The following is a 16,721-nucleotide window of genomic DNA, read 5'->3' as shown; positions in this document are numbered from 1 at the left end:
CAATTACAGAAGGTACATAATATAGATAATTCATATAATATATTATACATAATAGTAAATATAATTATACTGACAAAATTCCTGTAGATATCTGACAACGACAATAATAACTATCGTAAGAATATAAACTGTTAAACGTGAAGAGTATTACAAGTAAAGAAACATTAAAAGTAAAATAATCGCTTTACACATGTGTATGCAAACACATAATATTCACATTCTAATACAATATATTTTTCAACTTCTTTGTATACAGAGGTAGAGGTAATGCTAAATCTAGATCTTTGTTTAATACTGATATGCTATTAAACCTACTGCACATTCTATATAATGGTGAGCCCTTATACATTTCTGTTCTTGGAACATCTACAGTCAACAGATGTCGCTTACGTAGATAGCCTGGTCTAGCATTGAGTCCAATTTTTTTGTAAGAAATTACTATTGTCAACATAAGAATTCATAATTTTATAAAGAAATAATTGTTGAAGAAAATCCCGTCTGTTACTCAAACTAACATAGTTAAATTTATCTAGAAGGGTTTTGTACGATATTTTGTTTCTTATAGCGGAAGCTCCCATTGTTTTAAAATAGAGATACCTTAGGAATTTCTTTTGAATACTTTCTATTTTCTCCTGAAGAGATTTATAATATGGAGCCCAAACAACGCATGTATATTCTATTTTGGTCCGAACTAAGCTATTATAAACCATAGAAATAGCTACAACATCATTTAAATTTCTGGTGTTCCGTATAATGAAACCAAGCTGTCTATAGGCATAAAGTACCATTTCAGTGATATGGTTATCAAATGATAAATTACGTGTAATTTTTACCCCTAAATCTTTACATGTGGTAATTTCTTCCATGTTTTCACCATTAAGAGTATATGAATAACAATTAATACGCTCTTTCGTTCTTGACATTATCATAAATGCACATTTTTTAATATTAAGGTTAAGCTTATTTTCTACACTCCATTTATATACTAAATCAAGATCTTCTTGCAGTTTTATTGTATCTGTAATACACCTTACTTCTTTATACAATTTTACATCGTCTGCATACATAAGGTATTTGGAATATTTTATTGAGAACTGTAAGTCATTAATATACAATAGAAAAAATAATGGACCCAGATTTGATCCTTGAGGTACTCCCGAGGTAGCTACGTATTCTAATGATTTCGATTGTTTGTATTGAACAAAATATTTCCTTCTAGATAAATATGATTTAATTAAATTCAAAAAAAGTTGAGTTAATCCATATGATGATAATTTATTTAAAAGTATGCTATGATTTATTTTGTCAAAGGCTTTACTAAAATCCAAGTAAATCGTGTGTGTACTAGTTTTATTTAAAAATGAACTGTGTATATCTTGAACGAAATTAATTAAATTTGTAGTTGTAGATCGACCAGGGTAAAATCCATGTTGATTGACATCTATAAAGCATTTTACATGATTAAAAATTCTGCTATATAGGATATGTTCCAAAACCTTAGCCGGAGCGCAAATTACAGCAACTGGCCTGTAATTTTCAATATTGCACGTATCACCCGACTTAAATATTGGGCAAATTCGTGTTATTTTCCAGTCTTCAGGAAATACTTGAGTCCTTATTATAAGATTAAAGATTGTACATAGCGGTCGCATTAAGATATTTGAACATGCTTTTAGCAAATATGGAGGTATTCCATCTGGACCACATGAACGTTTTGGTTTTAGTTTTCTTATAGCACTATTATACTCAACATCAGTAATTAAGCCTAATGATAACGAGTTCGGTGACGAAGGTAGAATATTTTCGTGATGTGTATATTGTACAGAGCTATCTGTGTATACAGATTGAAAATATCTAGCAAATCCTTCCGCTATATCACTTGTAGTTTCAAGAGGAACATCTTGAAACTTCATTGAATAGTTAATTACATTACGATTTACTTTTTTATTATTTAAGAAGTTCCAGAAAGATTTTGGATCAGATTTTATATTATTTTCTATTTCTCGTAAATAATTTGAGTATGCTTTACTAATCATAGTTTTTACTTTTTTCCTTGTTTGCCTAAATAATTCCTTATATTCTTCCGCTATCGCAATATGTTTCCGATAGTAATCTTTTAATTTTAGCATCTTAATGATTTCTTTAGTAAACCAACATGGATATCTTCTACTTGTTCTTTTTCGTATTTTCGGAACCGTACTAGAAAAAACCTCATTAATTTTATTATAAAATATGCTAATAGCTAGTTCTACAGAATCTGCATTATACAAGTCAGACCAATTCGTATCACGCAACATTCTATACAATTGAAGAAAGTCTGCTCTTCGAAAATTGTTATAATAAATAGTTTCGTTCTTGACCCTACTAACATTACTTTTTGTACTTATTAATATTCTTAGAGCAGGATGTTGCTTGTCTTCAGATACCATCGGCATTAATTCTCTAGTTACTACAGTATTTAAAATATTAGTTAAAACTATAACTAATATTTCCTAAAGGGGGAAATTGACATGTAAAAGTAATTGAAAATGACTGATACTAGTATCGAATTCAGTTTTTAGAGTCCTAAGTTCATTTGGTAACAGTTTTGGTGGCCCTTATATCCAAAATGAAACATATTCTCCCCGTGAGAAGAACGGATATTCTGTTAGCCTTTAGGGGGTCTAATAATAAAGAACGGAAATTTCACATGTTAAATTCTTTAATATATTTGTCGTTGCTCAAATTTACGCACTTGTGTGGTATATGTGTGTGTATATGTAAATAAGATAATCTCTTTTTATGTGTTGTTCGAAAAATGTAATTACAAATAATAAAGAGGGATTTTTATCAGAAAACTAAAAAGTAAAATTAAAAGCAGTTGCCTTAAGTATTTTTCCTGCTAGTGAAATAGGTTGCATACATAACAGCAAATAAGATTAGTATCAGGCGAAGAAATAATTTTTAATTATATTTTCCGGGTTTTGCCAATATTTCCGAACAAAAGATTTTTTTTCTAATGGGTTCAAATTTCCGGAAATTTTACACAGCACAAGAAAGATACGTATCTCCATAAAATATGTTTTTGATTTTAACATACCTATATTAACTAAAATTATTCTGGTCCTGTTATTTTAACACTTCCCTGTCATAAAAAGGTAACTTTATAAGATTACTTAAGATAATTTAAATTACGTCTATATTAATTAATCTAACTAGGATTATATTTTAGGATCTTCTGTAGCAATTACTCCATTCTATCACGGTGCTAACTTTAAACGGGTGGTATAAATATATTTGTTGCCACAAAATTTCACAATTCTAATACAAGAAACGTAACTACTCAATGATCTTAACTGTAAACTAGTAAATTTAAAATAGTTTTCATTGTAAAAGCATAATGTGATAAAATATTCGAAAATTTCAATTTTTCCGTTTTTTCCATGCTCGGGAAAAAACGGTAAAATGTTTTTTTCACCCAAAATTTCCTTTTTTTTCCCAGGCCTTTACAACACTAGGTGTGGCACAGACGAAATCGTTTTTCTTGACGATTTGATACAAACTCTGAATATGTACATATTAACGGATCAAGATCGTATGTATATAATTGCTCGATGCTTAGAAAGATCGGCAAAAATTTGGTACAGAAGTGTGGCAGGTCAAATTAAAACTTTTCAAGATTTCGTGAATTTGTTTAAATTACAGTACATATCTGAACGAATGGAGAGACCGTCTCTCTTCCGTACGATATGATAAAAGTAAATATGCTTCTTTATTAGAATTTGTTCGGTATATTGTAGAAACATACAATTCTATAGTTACGTCACCGTCTGATCAAGAATTGAAAGATTTGGTTTTAGATTGTCTTCCAAGCGAAGAATCAAAAATCCTCAAATTAGGATCTGTTAGTACCGTTCAGGACTCAATACTTAGAATAACTGAGCTAGAGGGCAGTCCTAATAGCAATCAGGATAATTTCAGTGGTGTGAAGTTTGAAAAAAAAAATGAAATTGTTGAGTTTTACGTTCCACGCTTATGCCGGTTAGGCTAAAGGAGACGGTGATAATGAGAGATGAATGATATGGTAGAATGAAGAAAGTGGGAGGAAACGGGAGAACCCCGAGAAAACCCACGCACACGGTGTTTGTCCACCACAAAGTTCACTTGGCGGGAGCAGGGTTTGAACCCAGGACCCCAAACACCAGAGGTGAACGCAAGTTTGAAAATAGGAAACCGAACATAAGAAAAACTTTTATAGCTCAACCTAAACAAACCCAGATCGATAATGCTGTTCAAATGGGACCTATGAATAATGAAAGTTCCGGGAGAGAAAATATGTTGAACAACCTAAATTTTAGAAACTTCAATGGAAAATAGTAACATCGAAATTGGAGGAGGAATAGGAATTTAAAATCTAATTGGGGGACGAATGAAGGTAATAAAATTAGGCCTATGACTGAAGCTCAACACTTTCCTATAATGTACGGAAGTGGACCAGTTCCTTACGTGGTACCTGGGATGTATAATCTAAAACCAGCGTTTGGGCAATATCCTCCGGTGCCTATAGTTAGTTCTCATTTCTCTTCCAATATGCCGGTCGTAACTTCGGTTACTTCTACACTAAATCCACCATATCCTACAGTCACTGTCAGGTCAACTAATAATAATCGCAGTTCTGCGTTTATGGGCAATCCTTCTCTGGTTTCGGAAAACATGTTGAGCAGTCATCTTTAAGGGGAGACGATGGCTGCTCAATTCAACTTCTTTCCCCAAAACAAAATTTAGGTGAAGAATATAAATTCGATAATCAAAATCTTGGTATTTGAAAAGATACCAAATTACCTTCTTTAAAGCTATTAACGTACTTTGTTTTAAGGGAAGAAGAAGAGGATGTAACTCAGCAAGATATTGAAATATTTTCTTCACCTTCAGTAAACTGTAGAGTGGGGGAAATACAGATAAAGTGTATCCTGGACACAGGAGCGGAGCTAAATTTGTTAAATTATACTATTTGGTCACAGCTACAAAATTTTTTCCATACAGCAAAGCTCAAACCTGTGCCCAGGGTTCACTTGAACGCTTTTGCTGGAAAAAATAATTTTCCAATAAAGGGATTACTCGAGACAAGATGCGACTTATAAAATTTATGAGGTGAGACAAGGAAACCTTATTTCTCGTCTCATCGCGTGAACAGAGCTATATCAGACGCATTTATTATTATATTGGTAATCTGTGTTACACAATATACCTCAGTGTTTGTCAAAATTGGGGAGTGCGTCTATTACAGTACATTTCTTTGGTTTTGCTACAGTCAATAGTTACTATTTATATAGCGCTTATTATTCTATTGCTATAATATTTAATCTGTTCAAGGGAGACGTTTATGCTTGTTGTGTTACATTGCTCTCTGTTTCGCAGCAAAATGTTTACTTTATCTGAGTTACGGGAAAGTAAAACAAAAGTGTGTTGTGAAAAAGATTTTTAAAAATTGACAAAAAAGGAAAAATAGTCACTGACCATCAGAATCCCTTTCTTGACAATTTGGAAAGATATAAGGCAACGTCTTACAAGCATTAACGGATGGGTTTCCCCAGCGTTAGGGTTGTCCGCTGGCGGATTTGAGTGCTGTTTTGTGGTTTTTTGGGGAAAGGGACCATGCCTTTGAGTTTCTGAAACTGTATAAGAGGATAATGAACAGAGTATACCAAGATTTTTTTTTAAATCCAAGCTCTGGAATCTAGGAAAAATCGGGGTTGAATGTGGGAAGGAAGAACAACTCAAACGTCAGTGAACTTTGGAAATAGTAAAACTGACTCATGTTTTCTAATTGAACTGCTGCAGTTGAAGTAAATTCTCACTCTATTGATAAATCACTCTTGGTTGAAAACCGGTATGAGCGTGGTCTTATTGCACAAAGAAAAGGATTTGATGCTCTTCTGAATTGTGGAAAAATAACCAGTATTCATATTGATAACAGATGTTATGTGAGTTCTGCCCGAAGACGTTATGGAAAACTTTTAAAAAGATGTCGCTTAAGAAAGCCGACCAACACAAAACAGCAACAACAGAGAAAATATAAGTTCAGTCATAATTAAAACAGTTACAAGAACAACTAAAAATGATTAAAATGAAATATCAATCAGAAGAAACGGAAATAGTGGCACAGGGTTGTGAAAAACCCAGTTTTTTTTTTAAAAAAAAAAGAGGCCTGTGGGTTTTATTGGGAAAAATTGGGTCTTTGTTAAATTTTGTACTATATTTAAAGCCATATTCCTTCTTAATATACCATTTAAAAGAATGAAATAAAATCTTTAAGTTTAACGTCCCACGGTTATGCAGGTTAGGCTAAAGGAGATGGTGATAATGAGAAATGAGTGAAATGGTGGAATGAAGAAAGTGGGAGGAAACGAGAGAACCCCGAGAAATATATATACCATTTAAGCATATATATTCTACTGTACACATGAAACTATAAAATTCCCTTGTGGGACCACGGTAGTTCACGTCTGGCGCGGGTTCCTAGTTCGATTCTAGCTTCCCCGAAGTGCGTTTTGTGGAGGACAAATATCGTGTGCATGGGTTTTCAAGGGTTCTCCCAATTCCTACCACTTTCGTCATGCCACCATTATTATCCATTTCATGGCAGTCTCCCTTAGCCCCGGTGCATAATCATGAGACATTAAACTAAACTTAGAAATTACGAAAAAAGAAAAAAAATAATGCACAAGGAATCCCATGCGCGGTTCGTGGCACACTTTGCACCATTGACACTTGCTTATATTTCGATTTCTAGAAAGAGAAAGTACACGGTTTGTACGGTAACAAAGAAGGATGATTTTCTGTAATAGGAATAAATTCCCCTTTCACACTTACGATTCAAATCCCTGAGCGAGCTGTCCTGAGTTTCACTAAAATGAAATCAAATTAAAATCTTTAAGTTTTACGTCCCACGATTTTGCAGGGTAGGCTAAAGGAGGCGGTGATGACGAGAAATGAATGAAATAGTGGAATGGAGAAAGTGGGAGAAAACGGGAGAAGTCCGAGGAAACCCACGCACGTGATGTTTGTCCACCACAAAGTTCACTTGGCGCGAGCTGGGGTTGAATCAGGAAACTAATGCACCAGAGGAGAACGCTCCACCACTGAGCCACCGCGGCCCCGAGTTTCACTCAAAATACATCTGGCAAATACTGAAATAGTACCTCAAGCTCAGGAGCTAGAGATGAAAAATGGCTTTATTGAATGGATGTTTTTCTAAAAGAAATAAAGTCTTTTTTAAAGAACTGAAATCTTGGATTTTTTTTCTCATTTTCAGTTGCCAATTTGGTTTCTTGCAATAGATTTTACGATTATAGGCGTTTTGTGTTATATAATGATTGTACTGTGCTTCACATACTCCACCAGGTACGCAAGAAGAATTAGAGAGTTCCACGATCTGATTGCCGTTAATGTTGAGAAAATAGAAGTGTATCTTCAGTGAATTATTTTTTCAAGTGAAGCGTTCTCGACCTGTAATTAACTGACACATGGAGAAAGACATTTCGTTTGTTTATAATAATACACAAATATGTAACATAAATAAAGGAGCCTCATTACTTTTTATTCCATACTGACTGAAGTACTCGTTCTTTCCGCGGGAAGAATTAGGTTCAAGAATAATGTTTGAGTCTTCCCCTTAGGATACGCATATCAATGAAAGTGTAGTAAGATATTTTATTTCTGCCATGAATTTTTAACCCCCTTCTCCCTTAGGATACGCTTTTTAAGAAAAGTTACATGATAATATCCTTGCTTGATGTAAGTTCTAAAACTCATTTCAAACTGTTCAGCCATTTCCTGTGACGCGATCACAAACATCAGGCATCGTCGATTGAAATGTGAAGAAAGAAATTATAGAAAACACCCTCTTTCTTCCCTTAAAATTGAAATTTTCAAAAACAGGAAGTTACTAGTCCCTTTAGTTTTAGTGGGGCATTAAGATACCAGTTTCATCTTTCTAACTTGGGGGCTCGTGACATACTTTTTTCCCTTTTTTTTTTAATACAAGAATTTTGAACTTCCTCAACTCCTTCTCCTAGGATGCGCCCTTGAATCAAAGTGATACAAAATTCGCAGCTCAGGGTAGGTACTAACTATTGCATGTTCAAAAATTAATTTCAAATTGCTTATTCGTTTTCCCGTGTGATGCGATCAGAAACAAAAGGCAACATTGTTTTCAAATTATAGAATTTGCTATCCTTCTCCACCTCTGAAACACTGGGACACGGCACCACTTACTTCTAATGGGAAATTTACATGAAAAATGTCATCTTCCTAACTTGACAGAATCGTGAGATACTAAGATTTTCGCATAAATTTTGACCCTCTGCTCACAGAACACGCATTTTAATTAAAGCAACCTGATTAGAAACCTAGTTCGAGGTAAGGTATGTGATAAGTGCATCCGAAAATTAATTCCAAACCGTTTAACCGTTTACCCGTGTTGCGCGCACAAACAAGGTTCTTTTCATTTTTATGTAATAGATTACAGTTGAACAGGGTTACAGCGAATTTGATCGAGCACAAACAAAATTCATTATGAATTATTCCGAAACATTTTTTTGTTTTCAATGTATTCTGTCCTGGTAGTAAATATATATTTTAAGCCAATTTTGAAACTAGGCATACACTAAGAAGCACGATTAAAGAAAGTAATTATAATCATATTAAAATTATTGTTTCAAACTAAATTTTAAAGTATATTTTTTTGAGGTGGGCTTTTTTGGGTTTTATTGTGGAGATTTATATGTGGGTTTTGCCCCAATAAAAAATCACTGGGGAATTTTGGGCTGGGGAAATTCCAGCAACCCTGAGTGGCAAAGATCAAGCACTCGGAAGGCACAAAGTAGATTAACAATAAAAGGCTGGAAATATCCTCTATATAAATGTGTAAGTCGTTTCTGTTGACCTTTGTTCGTTTTTTTACCGGGACAATCTGTACTACTATTTGTACTGCAGTGACATTATAATTTGTTCATGCGAAATTCTGGACTTTTTTCTGTCACATGTATTATTTGAAAAAAAAATGTAGATAATAATATATTTCTAATCATTATATAACATTTATCGGTAATTTTGTAACACGTGTGATTGGAATAGAAATAACAGGGCTGAATTAAAAAGTGTGTATTGGACAGCTAAGAGAGCATTGTAGCGGCCGCATTCAGACCGGGGAAATAGATACGCTTTTGTCAGGAAAAACAGTCTACAAAAATCTGTGGGAATCCCGATAACAAGGTAATAGAAATCCTCAGTTTAGGGTGAGTAATTAGGAAAAAAAACTGAGAACATAGAGATAATGTGGAAAGGTTTGAAACCCATTCTAATCCAGAATGTGTACGCTGCAGTAATGAAGGGAAGAAGAGAAATTTAGAGCGGAAAGTAATAAGAGGGGATATCCATCTGAAACAAATGAGGTGGAATGAAGCAAAATTTTGGGTCCTATCCTATTTTATGTGGGCATAAATTTGTAAAATCTACAGAAGAAACATGTTACTTGATTTCACAATAAAATCATTGTACAAATTGTCAAAATATATCGGGACCTTACTACTTACGTATATATTAAAGGAGAAATACGAAATAGGAAGTGTGCTCTTTACCACGTAGTACCCCATAAGAAAACATGAAGCAAAGTGCTATGTAAAGGTAGTATACAAAGTAATCACTGAAGTGTCGCAAAGCCGTGCCACACACAAGGCATGTGTTTTATGCAATGTAAAGTGTTTTTCCACAATCTCCTTTTGTGCGTATACCCACCGTCGCTGACACTCCTGCCCTGATTTGGGTTAGATTCCATTCGTGCTTTTTAGAGATTACTTACACTGCAGTTTTTTTTTTTTTTTTTTTTTTTTGCCATATGTACATTCAGTAGTTGTACTCAGTCCTCCTAAAGTCTGTCTGCACTCATTAATGCAATTCCACCCTTAAGAAACACTTTCTAAGGCAGTAGGAGTGTATATCCTACTAAGAGAGGATATATACAATTTGTTATAAGTAACCACAGAAATGATTTCGTTTTTGTAACTGTTGATGTCTCAGGGACACGAATGTGAAAGGGACTCCACCCCCATATCCCTTCTAAAAGTTTACTTTAGAAGACAGATAATTGAAGCACAGTTGAAGTAATCTTGGAATGAAAAGACCACAATTGTAGAGGTCTACTAAAGATCATTTTAAATTAATTCTGGAAGTGGGTAGTGTACGTAAATTTAATAACTTATGTTTAGATTTTATTGACGAGGAGAAAGAGAATTAGCGAAACATGATTTTGATTGTTGTTAAAAAGACAGACTTGAATGAATAATTTCCTGTTCTATTTTGCTACTTTTACAGCCTTGACTGTGCTTTATCTCTTTTTTTGTGTATTTTTTTCTTCACCGTTTGTTCTTTGGAGAAGGGTTGTGCAAAGGCATATAGTGTCTGTCATAATTTTAGTGGTGGGTGGTTATTTATTAATATGTCAGTAATTATGTCGTTGTAATCTTAAGAAACTGACGAGGGTGTGGGATAGGCTTTAGGTGAATTCTCTGCTTGTTTCCAGAAGAAATTATTTAGTAGATTTTAATTTTTCTTAATGCTTTTTTGTCAGTTAAATAACAATCGAAAAATTACAAAAAACAATTTTAATAGGGAGATAAAAAATTTAAAATGTTCTAACCTAAGTATGTTTTCTTCTGAAAATAGGTAAAGTAAAACATCTGATATATTATTTAAAGATATGATTTGACGCATATTCGTATAATTTATGAAAAATAAGAACAATGTACTGCGTCCAAGTGTACTTTAATTGTACAAGTACAGTAAAATATACTTGGACGTAGTAAGTTTTTTTTTCTTTCTTTCCAAATTATATATTTGCTAACCTCAAATTCACCGAATTCCCATCCAGTATGATTGGGTTCTGAAAATAATAACAGACCTAAACTGTTCAAATAATAGCCGAATTTTCAGTTTTTAGGGGACTGGAGATAAGAATTATTGTACTTTAGTACATATGTATATATAAAAGAAATTTAGGATACGTTGAGAGTAATTTGTAGTTTTAGAACAGGGGTTCAGACTCAAATACGATTCAGTATTATCACTAAGAAAACAGTGTTAGATAACCATTTTCTAAATCGAAGATATAAGCGTTGAATTATTTTATGTATATCATTCCATATAGTAAAATTGGTGTAGTCATTTTGTAGGAAATAAGTTGTTGCCATCTCATATACGTCAACGCAGTCTGATCTTTCAAGTAACCATGTAAGCTAATGTTCGAGTAACTTGGTATATGTGGCTTTCTTTACGCAAAGAATATCCATCAGAACTCTATATATAAGGTCTTTAAATTTTATTTTGTATAATTTTCAAAATATAACTAGGTGCTTTTGAAGGTGCAAAATATGAATAGTTTTAATATTTCTTTCCTGGTAGTGCAAACTTGGGTATGTTCACAGAAATCATCAAAGTTGAATGTAATAAATTTTATCGATACTACATGTTATTACTTCATTACATTATGAAATAATTTATTTCAGATACGAATTTCCTCATGTTGGAGAGACACTATAAAGCGAAACTTATCGCAAGAACAATCCATTCAATTGCTGTTAATTAAACTATAAGAAGTGGAAATGCTAGAAGGGCTAGCAGCTTGGGTGTTGAATAACTATTTAGGAAAATATTTAGAAAATCTGAATACTGATCAACTCAGCATTGCATTATTGCAAGGTGAGTATAATTTCTTTTATCAAGGTAATCTAATTGAAATTCATGGCAAGTCTGCTTGCTGCTGCAGTTGCTGTTGCTATTTTTCTTAGATATTGCTTTATCATCGGTTTTTTTCATATCGTCCCTTTCCGGCATTAATGCAGTAAGCGACATTTTGAAAATTTTACAGGAGAGCCGAAAAACTGAAATTTTGATGGTTTTTCTTGTATAACTTTTTTGTTTTCTGGACATTTTCATAAGAAAAATACAGCTAATATAATTAAACAAGCTCCGTCTAATAGAACAGTGACGTATATAATAGCGTGAGAACATATTCACTTATTTTCGCGCTTAATTCATTTTTGCTTACAAAATTTTTAATAAATCAATGCTTCAAACGACATTCATTCAAATGTATTAATGCATTAAGGCACACGGTGTCATAGTGAGATTGCGTGAAGCGACATTGAGGGGAAAAATAAATGGTAATAAATTGCTGATTCGTTAATTGAAGAATGTTAGTTGTGTACTGATCGGTAAAATACTGAACGCTTCATGAAATAATGCTGCTTAAAATCAATTAGCCAAGAAAAATGCTTTGGCGTACTTCTTTATATGTAAAAATTAATCTAATCTTCTGAATGGTTAACTTAATAATAACGGACACCATTATTTAGTTTTCTCATTTATTTTTAGCGTTATTTATTTTATTTTATTTTATTTTATTTCTTAAAGCTTAGAATATTGCAAATTATTACTTATTTGTTAAGCTTACTGATACAATGAAAATTTGCATCATACATTTACTAAATAAATGCAAATTGTCCAAACTTCACAAAACTGTAACTTTATCAATTTTTAACTATTGCAAGAAAAAAATAAATGATGATAACATGTTTCAATCTTGAATTTCTTCTTCGGTGTCCTCTTCATCTGTCTCAGGGAGGGTATCTTGTGCTTCTCTCGTGTGTAGCAACTGCTGGCAGAATCCATGTAGATGCTTTGGTAGAATATTTTGATTACACAATTTGACAAGCTCCTGGCACTTGGCCTTCCTGATAGAGATGGCTGCGGCATAAAGTCTGCTTGGCTGCTTTTATCTGAAGTTTCAGTGTAAGATACACTGCGTCCTCAGTCATTGACTTTGGCAAATTCAATATTTTTTGAAAATGACAACTCTCATTTTTGACAGCAAGAAAGGTCCCCCTGACTCATGTTTCTTAGCACTGAAGATTTGGGCTGCCAAAGTTGACCAATTTCTAAAAGAACCATGCTTCAATAATTCAACATTATATGGATGTGACTTTGTTCTCGCCATTCTCATGACGGTAATCCACTCGGAAGGACTTTCAATTTTTTTGATTATGAAATGCTTTCTCAATTTGACTACGCACACTGTCCACAGGCATATATGTGACCCGGTACCTAATAATTGATCTGGATTCCTTGCAAGTTTTTTGATTTTTCGAGTTCATACTTCAACATGGCCAAAATATTTCTATTTTTGTTTTGACTGGCACAGTTATCGCAATACAGGATTAGAGTTGAAACATTACCTCGTTCGACCACTACATCTATATATCTCGAAAGAATGGAAGCGATTTCAATCGAACCTCGTTTACCTTCGCTCTCACCCCATACATAATTGTATGCATTTCTGCTTTTTGATTTATATATCGAGAGATTGTGTACGGAATACTTTCGTGTGTAGTTTAAAAGTATGGAATCGCCATGAGGTACGCTCATAACTTTCTGCAAATCGAAACTCGCGACAAGTGTTCCTTCCTGACTACTACTCAAACTCTGCTGTTTTTTTGAAACGAGCCTTGGTTGCTTCTTTATCTTCAATATGTCGGGTGTAATCAGCCTTCTCTTCTTGAGTTACTTCTGGCTTGTTGGTAAATGCGATACATTTCTGGCACTTGTCCTTTTTATGTCTATGAAACCCAGGGTTGAATATCGAGTTAAATATATCCTGAAAAACCCCATTTACTCATAGGAATATTTCCTTCGTTCATTGCACGTGAGTAAATTGCATAGAGATAAGTGACGTTTTTGAGATCCTCGGGAAGATATAGTCGTGTTGTTTTATTTCTACAGTAGTGGGAAGGCACTGTAGGAAATCTTTGAATGAATTCAACAATGAGCTTCACATCTCGCTCGGATGTCGCATTGGGGTGAACTGAGTGGCGTCCTCGACCATCAGGTTTTGCTGAGCCTTCACTGGATTCTCTAACAGTGTAATTCACAAACCTTTGTGAGATATCTAATGTTGAGAGCAAGAATTGAAGACAAACTCTTCTATAGCGTTCACCTTTGATAATAAAATACTGAAAAGATGATGCCCGTGGGTTTTCTCCCTAAATCCTTCTTCTTTTCACTGGAACTTGTCTGGTTGCTCCTAAGATCCAATTCCTTTGATCATTCGGTTTTAAAGACCAAAAGTGTCTAAATAAGGATTGATGCCTTTCTTCCGGATTATCAGAACATTTATTTGGGCATGACTTGCATTTGTTTGGCTGTATTTATTTCTTCTCCACTCTTTCTTGCCTGTTTTTGTTGTAGGCTTGGCCACTTTGCTTTAATCGTTTTTTCTCTCTTTTTGAGGAGTTTCTCTTTAATTCTCAATTCCCTTTCCCCTACGGTGTTCTTTTCTGGTGTAAAAGTAATCTTTCTACTTACAATCTTCCTTCGTTTCCTAGCACCGCTTTCCTCATTGTAAACATCACCTGAATTCGACTTTGCAGCTGAATTTCCTGAAACCCTTTTTCTCTTAATATATAATATATCTTCATCTGATGAGGTTGGTGTTGTATCCGACCAATCTGTTGAGTTTTCGGAAGAACAAGCCTGGTTAAGTATGATATCGTCAGAGAAATAGTCAAATAGCTCAGTCCCATATTTGTTCTTTTTCTCAAGTTCCGTTTCTCAGCGAAATAATGTTAATCTCACTCTCTCGATTCTTTTCTAAAGTCCCCTCTTCATTCCGGTTTAGGGTCTCTTCCTCTACTGCTGTCTCCTGATGTTTGTTTGGGTTTTCCCTCCTTTCTTCGGTCTTCTCTCATCTTCGTTTAGGGTCCCTTCCACTGCTACTGTCTCCTGATGCTTCTTTGGTTTCTCCTTCCCTTCTTCAGTTTTCTCCTCATCCTGGTTTACGGTCTCTTCCACTGCTACTGTCTCCTGATGCTTGTTTGGGTTTTTCTTCCCTTCTTCAGCCTTCTTTTCATCCGGATTTAGGGTATCTTCCACTGCTACTTTCTTCTGATGCTTGTTTGGGTTTTCCTTCCCCTCTTCGACTTTGTTCTAATCTGGGTTTAGGGTATCTTCGACTGCTACTCTCTTCTGATGCTTGTTTGGGTTTTCCTTCCCCTCTTCGACTTTTTTCTAATCCGGGTTTAGGGTATCTTCCACTGCTACTCTCTTCTGATGCTTGTTTGGGTTTTCCTTCCTTTCTTCAACCTTCTTCTCATCCTGGCCTAGGGCCACTTCCACTGCTGTAAGTAAGGCCCCAATTTTCATGATCTCACACTTCGAAACAGTTAACTAATTATGTTGGAATACGTCTCGTTTGGTACCCTCGGCTTCATGACTTGTTCCTCAACTTGCTGTTTGGTTAGCTTTAAAATCTTCCTCCCACGGGAAAACTGAAAGCAGAAAATAGAAAGAAAAAAAAGGTAAAAGTAATATTTTTTGTAAGTGGAGCGCAAAGTAATAGTTTTAAAAGCTTTGACTAATAGTACCTCTTGCCTACTAAATAAAGCTGATTTCTGAAGTTGGCAGAAATCTTACATCCATTAAACAAATTAGGTAGCTTTGATTTCCATTGACTTGAAAGTTCAGCTATAAGTAGTAGGCACGTGGTAGTGTAAGTCGAAGCTTTAGGGAAATATTATTCTGCTTTTTTTTATCACCTATTTTTATTGCTCTTTGAAATCGGTTTAATTTTTTATAATTAACATTGACAATTTGTTACCTGGCCGGTGGGGTAGGGCAACTTGCCTGCCTGCCAAACAGCATTGGATAGGTCGAACGTAAGCACGAACCTTGTTCTAACCAGTCATCCAAACTGAGGTTTTCCTTGATATTCCTCAGTCTTAACAGGCGAATGCCGGGACGGCACCTTCTGTAAGGCCAGAGCCGCTGGCTTTCCACATCCTTGCCCTCCATTCTTCTCCGGTCTGATCCTTAGTTTCTTAAAGGCCACAACTAATCCACATTGCTAATTAGTTACTAAAAGAAACCTTTCCTAACAGCTAAATTCTATATGCACAGAACGATCATTACAATAGGAATAATCGCCATCAAATATCGATAACACATAACTTCTACGTCATGAGCAGGTAACATAGAAGACGCGCACGGCTACCGAACATAATGGAACGCAACTGATGCCCGTTAAAGCGGACAGTCGTACTTGTGGGATATTCAAGCGCTACAGTGTCAAGGTTTTACCAACAGTGTTCAAGACGGTCAGTCATCCGCCAAGCGATCACACTTGGATCAGGTACATGCAGTGGGCAGAAAATGAACAACGAATATCACTATGGTATTTCACCACAGGCGTATGTCAATGGAGGAATTGACGCACCAGTACAATGTGGGCCAATAAATCCTACAACAAATTTCAACCATGACCATGTGACACACGTTACATCGGTTAGAGTATCATAGCCGTAGACTAACACTATTACAACCAAGGATGGATGTTATAAATAGAGGATCTGACCATATGTATCTTCATCCTATTAAATCGGTGAAGCCAGAAAGCAACCGAGCATGGCTACTCTCATTTCTATCATCATCTGATTGGCTATTTTCGTTTCCGCCATGATTGTTGGCTCAAAACATTGCGATCCTATTGGGCGGAGTGGGCAGAGTAGGAGTGGCAAAACTGTGATATATGGCTTCAAGATTTTGTTGTAAGGGGCATATCCTCTATTTTATAAGATCTTTGATTACAACAACACAGAAATAATATACGGCTGACATGGACAAAAGCAAAGGGA

At 34.8% G+C, this 16,721-nt stretch overlaps 1 protein-coding gene across 6 annotated transcripts in view; it reads left to right on the top strand.

Annotated features, from left to right (window-relative positions):
- The window catches only part of Vps13D (vacuolar protein sorting 13D), a 571,041-nt gene that overhangs the window by 8,845 nt on the left and 545,475 nt on the right, over nt 1-16,721 (top strand). For all 6 annotated transcript variants that reach the window (XM_081740126.1, XM_081740128.1, XM_081740131.1 and 3 more), the window contains exon 2: nt 11,544-11,736. In XM_081740126.1, coding sequence (XP_081596252.1) covers nt 11,640-11,736 — 97 coding nt within the window. In that variant the 5' untranslated portion in view covers nt 11,544-11,639. The remainder of the gene's footprint in view (nt 1-11,543; nt 11,737-16,721) is intronic.

Source organism: Thermobia domestica, chromosome 15 (assembly GCF_964235325.1).
Source record: "Thermobia domestica chromosome 15, izTheDome1.hap1.1, whole genome shotgun sequence".
NCBI lineage: Eukaryota > Metazoa > Arthropoda > Insecta > Zygentoma > Lepismatidae > Thermobia > Thermobia domestica.
The sequence above is the reverse complement of the archived record's forward strand: the minus strand, read 5'-3'. Positions and strand labels throughout refer to the sequence as shown.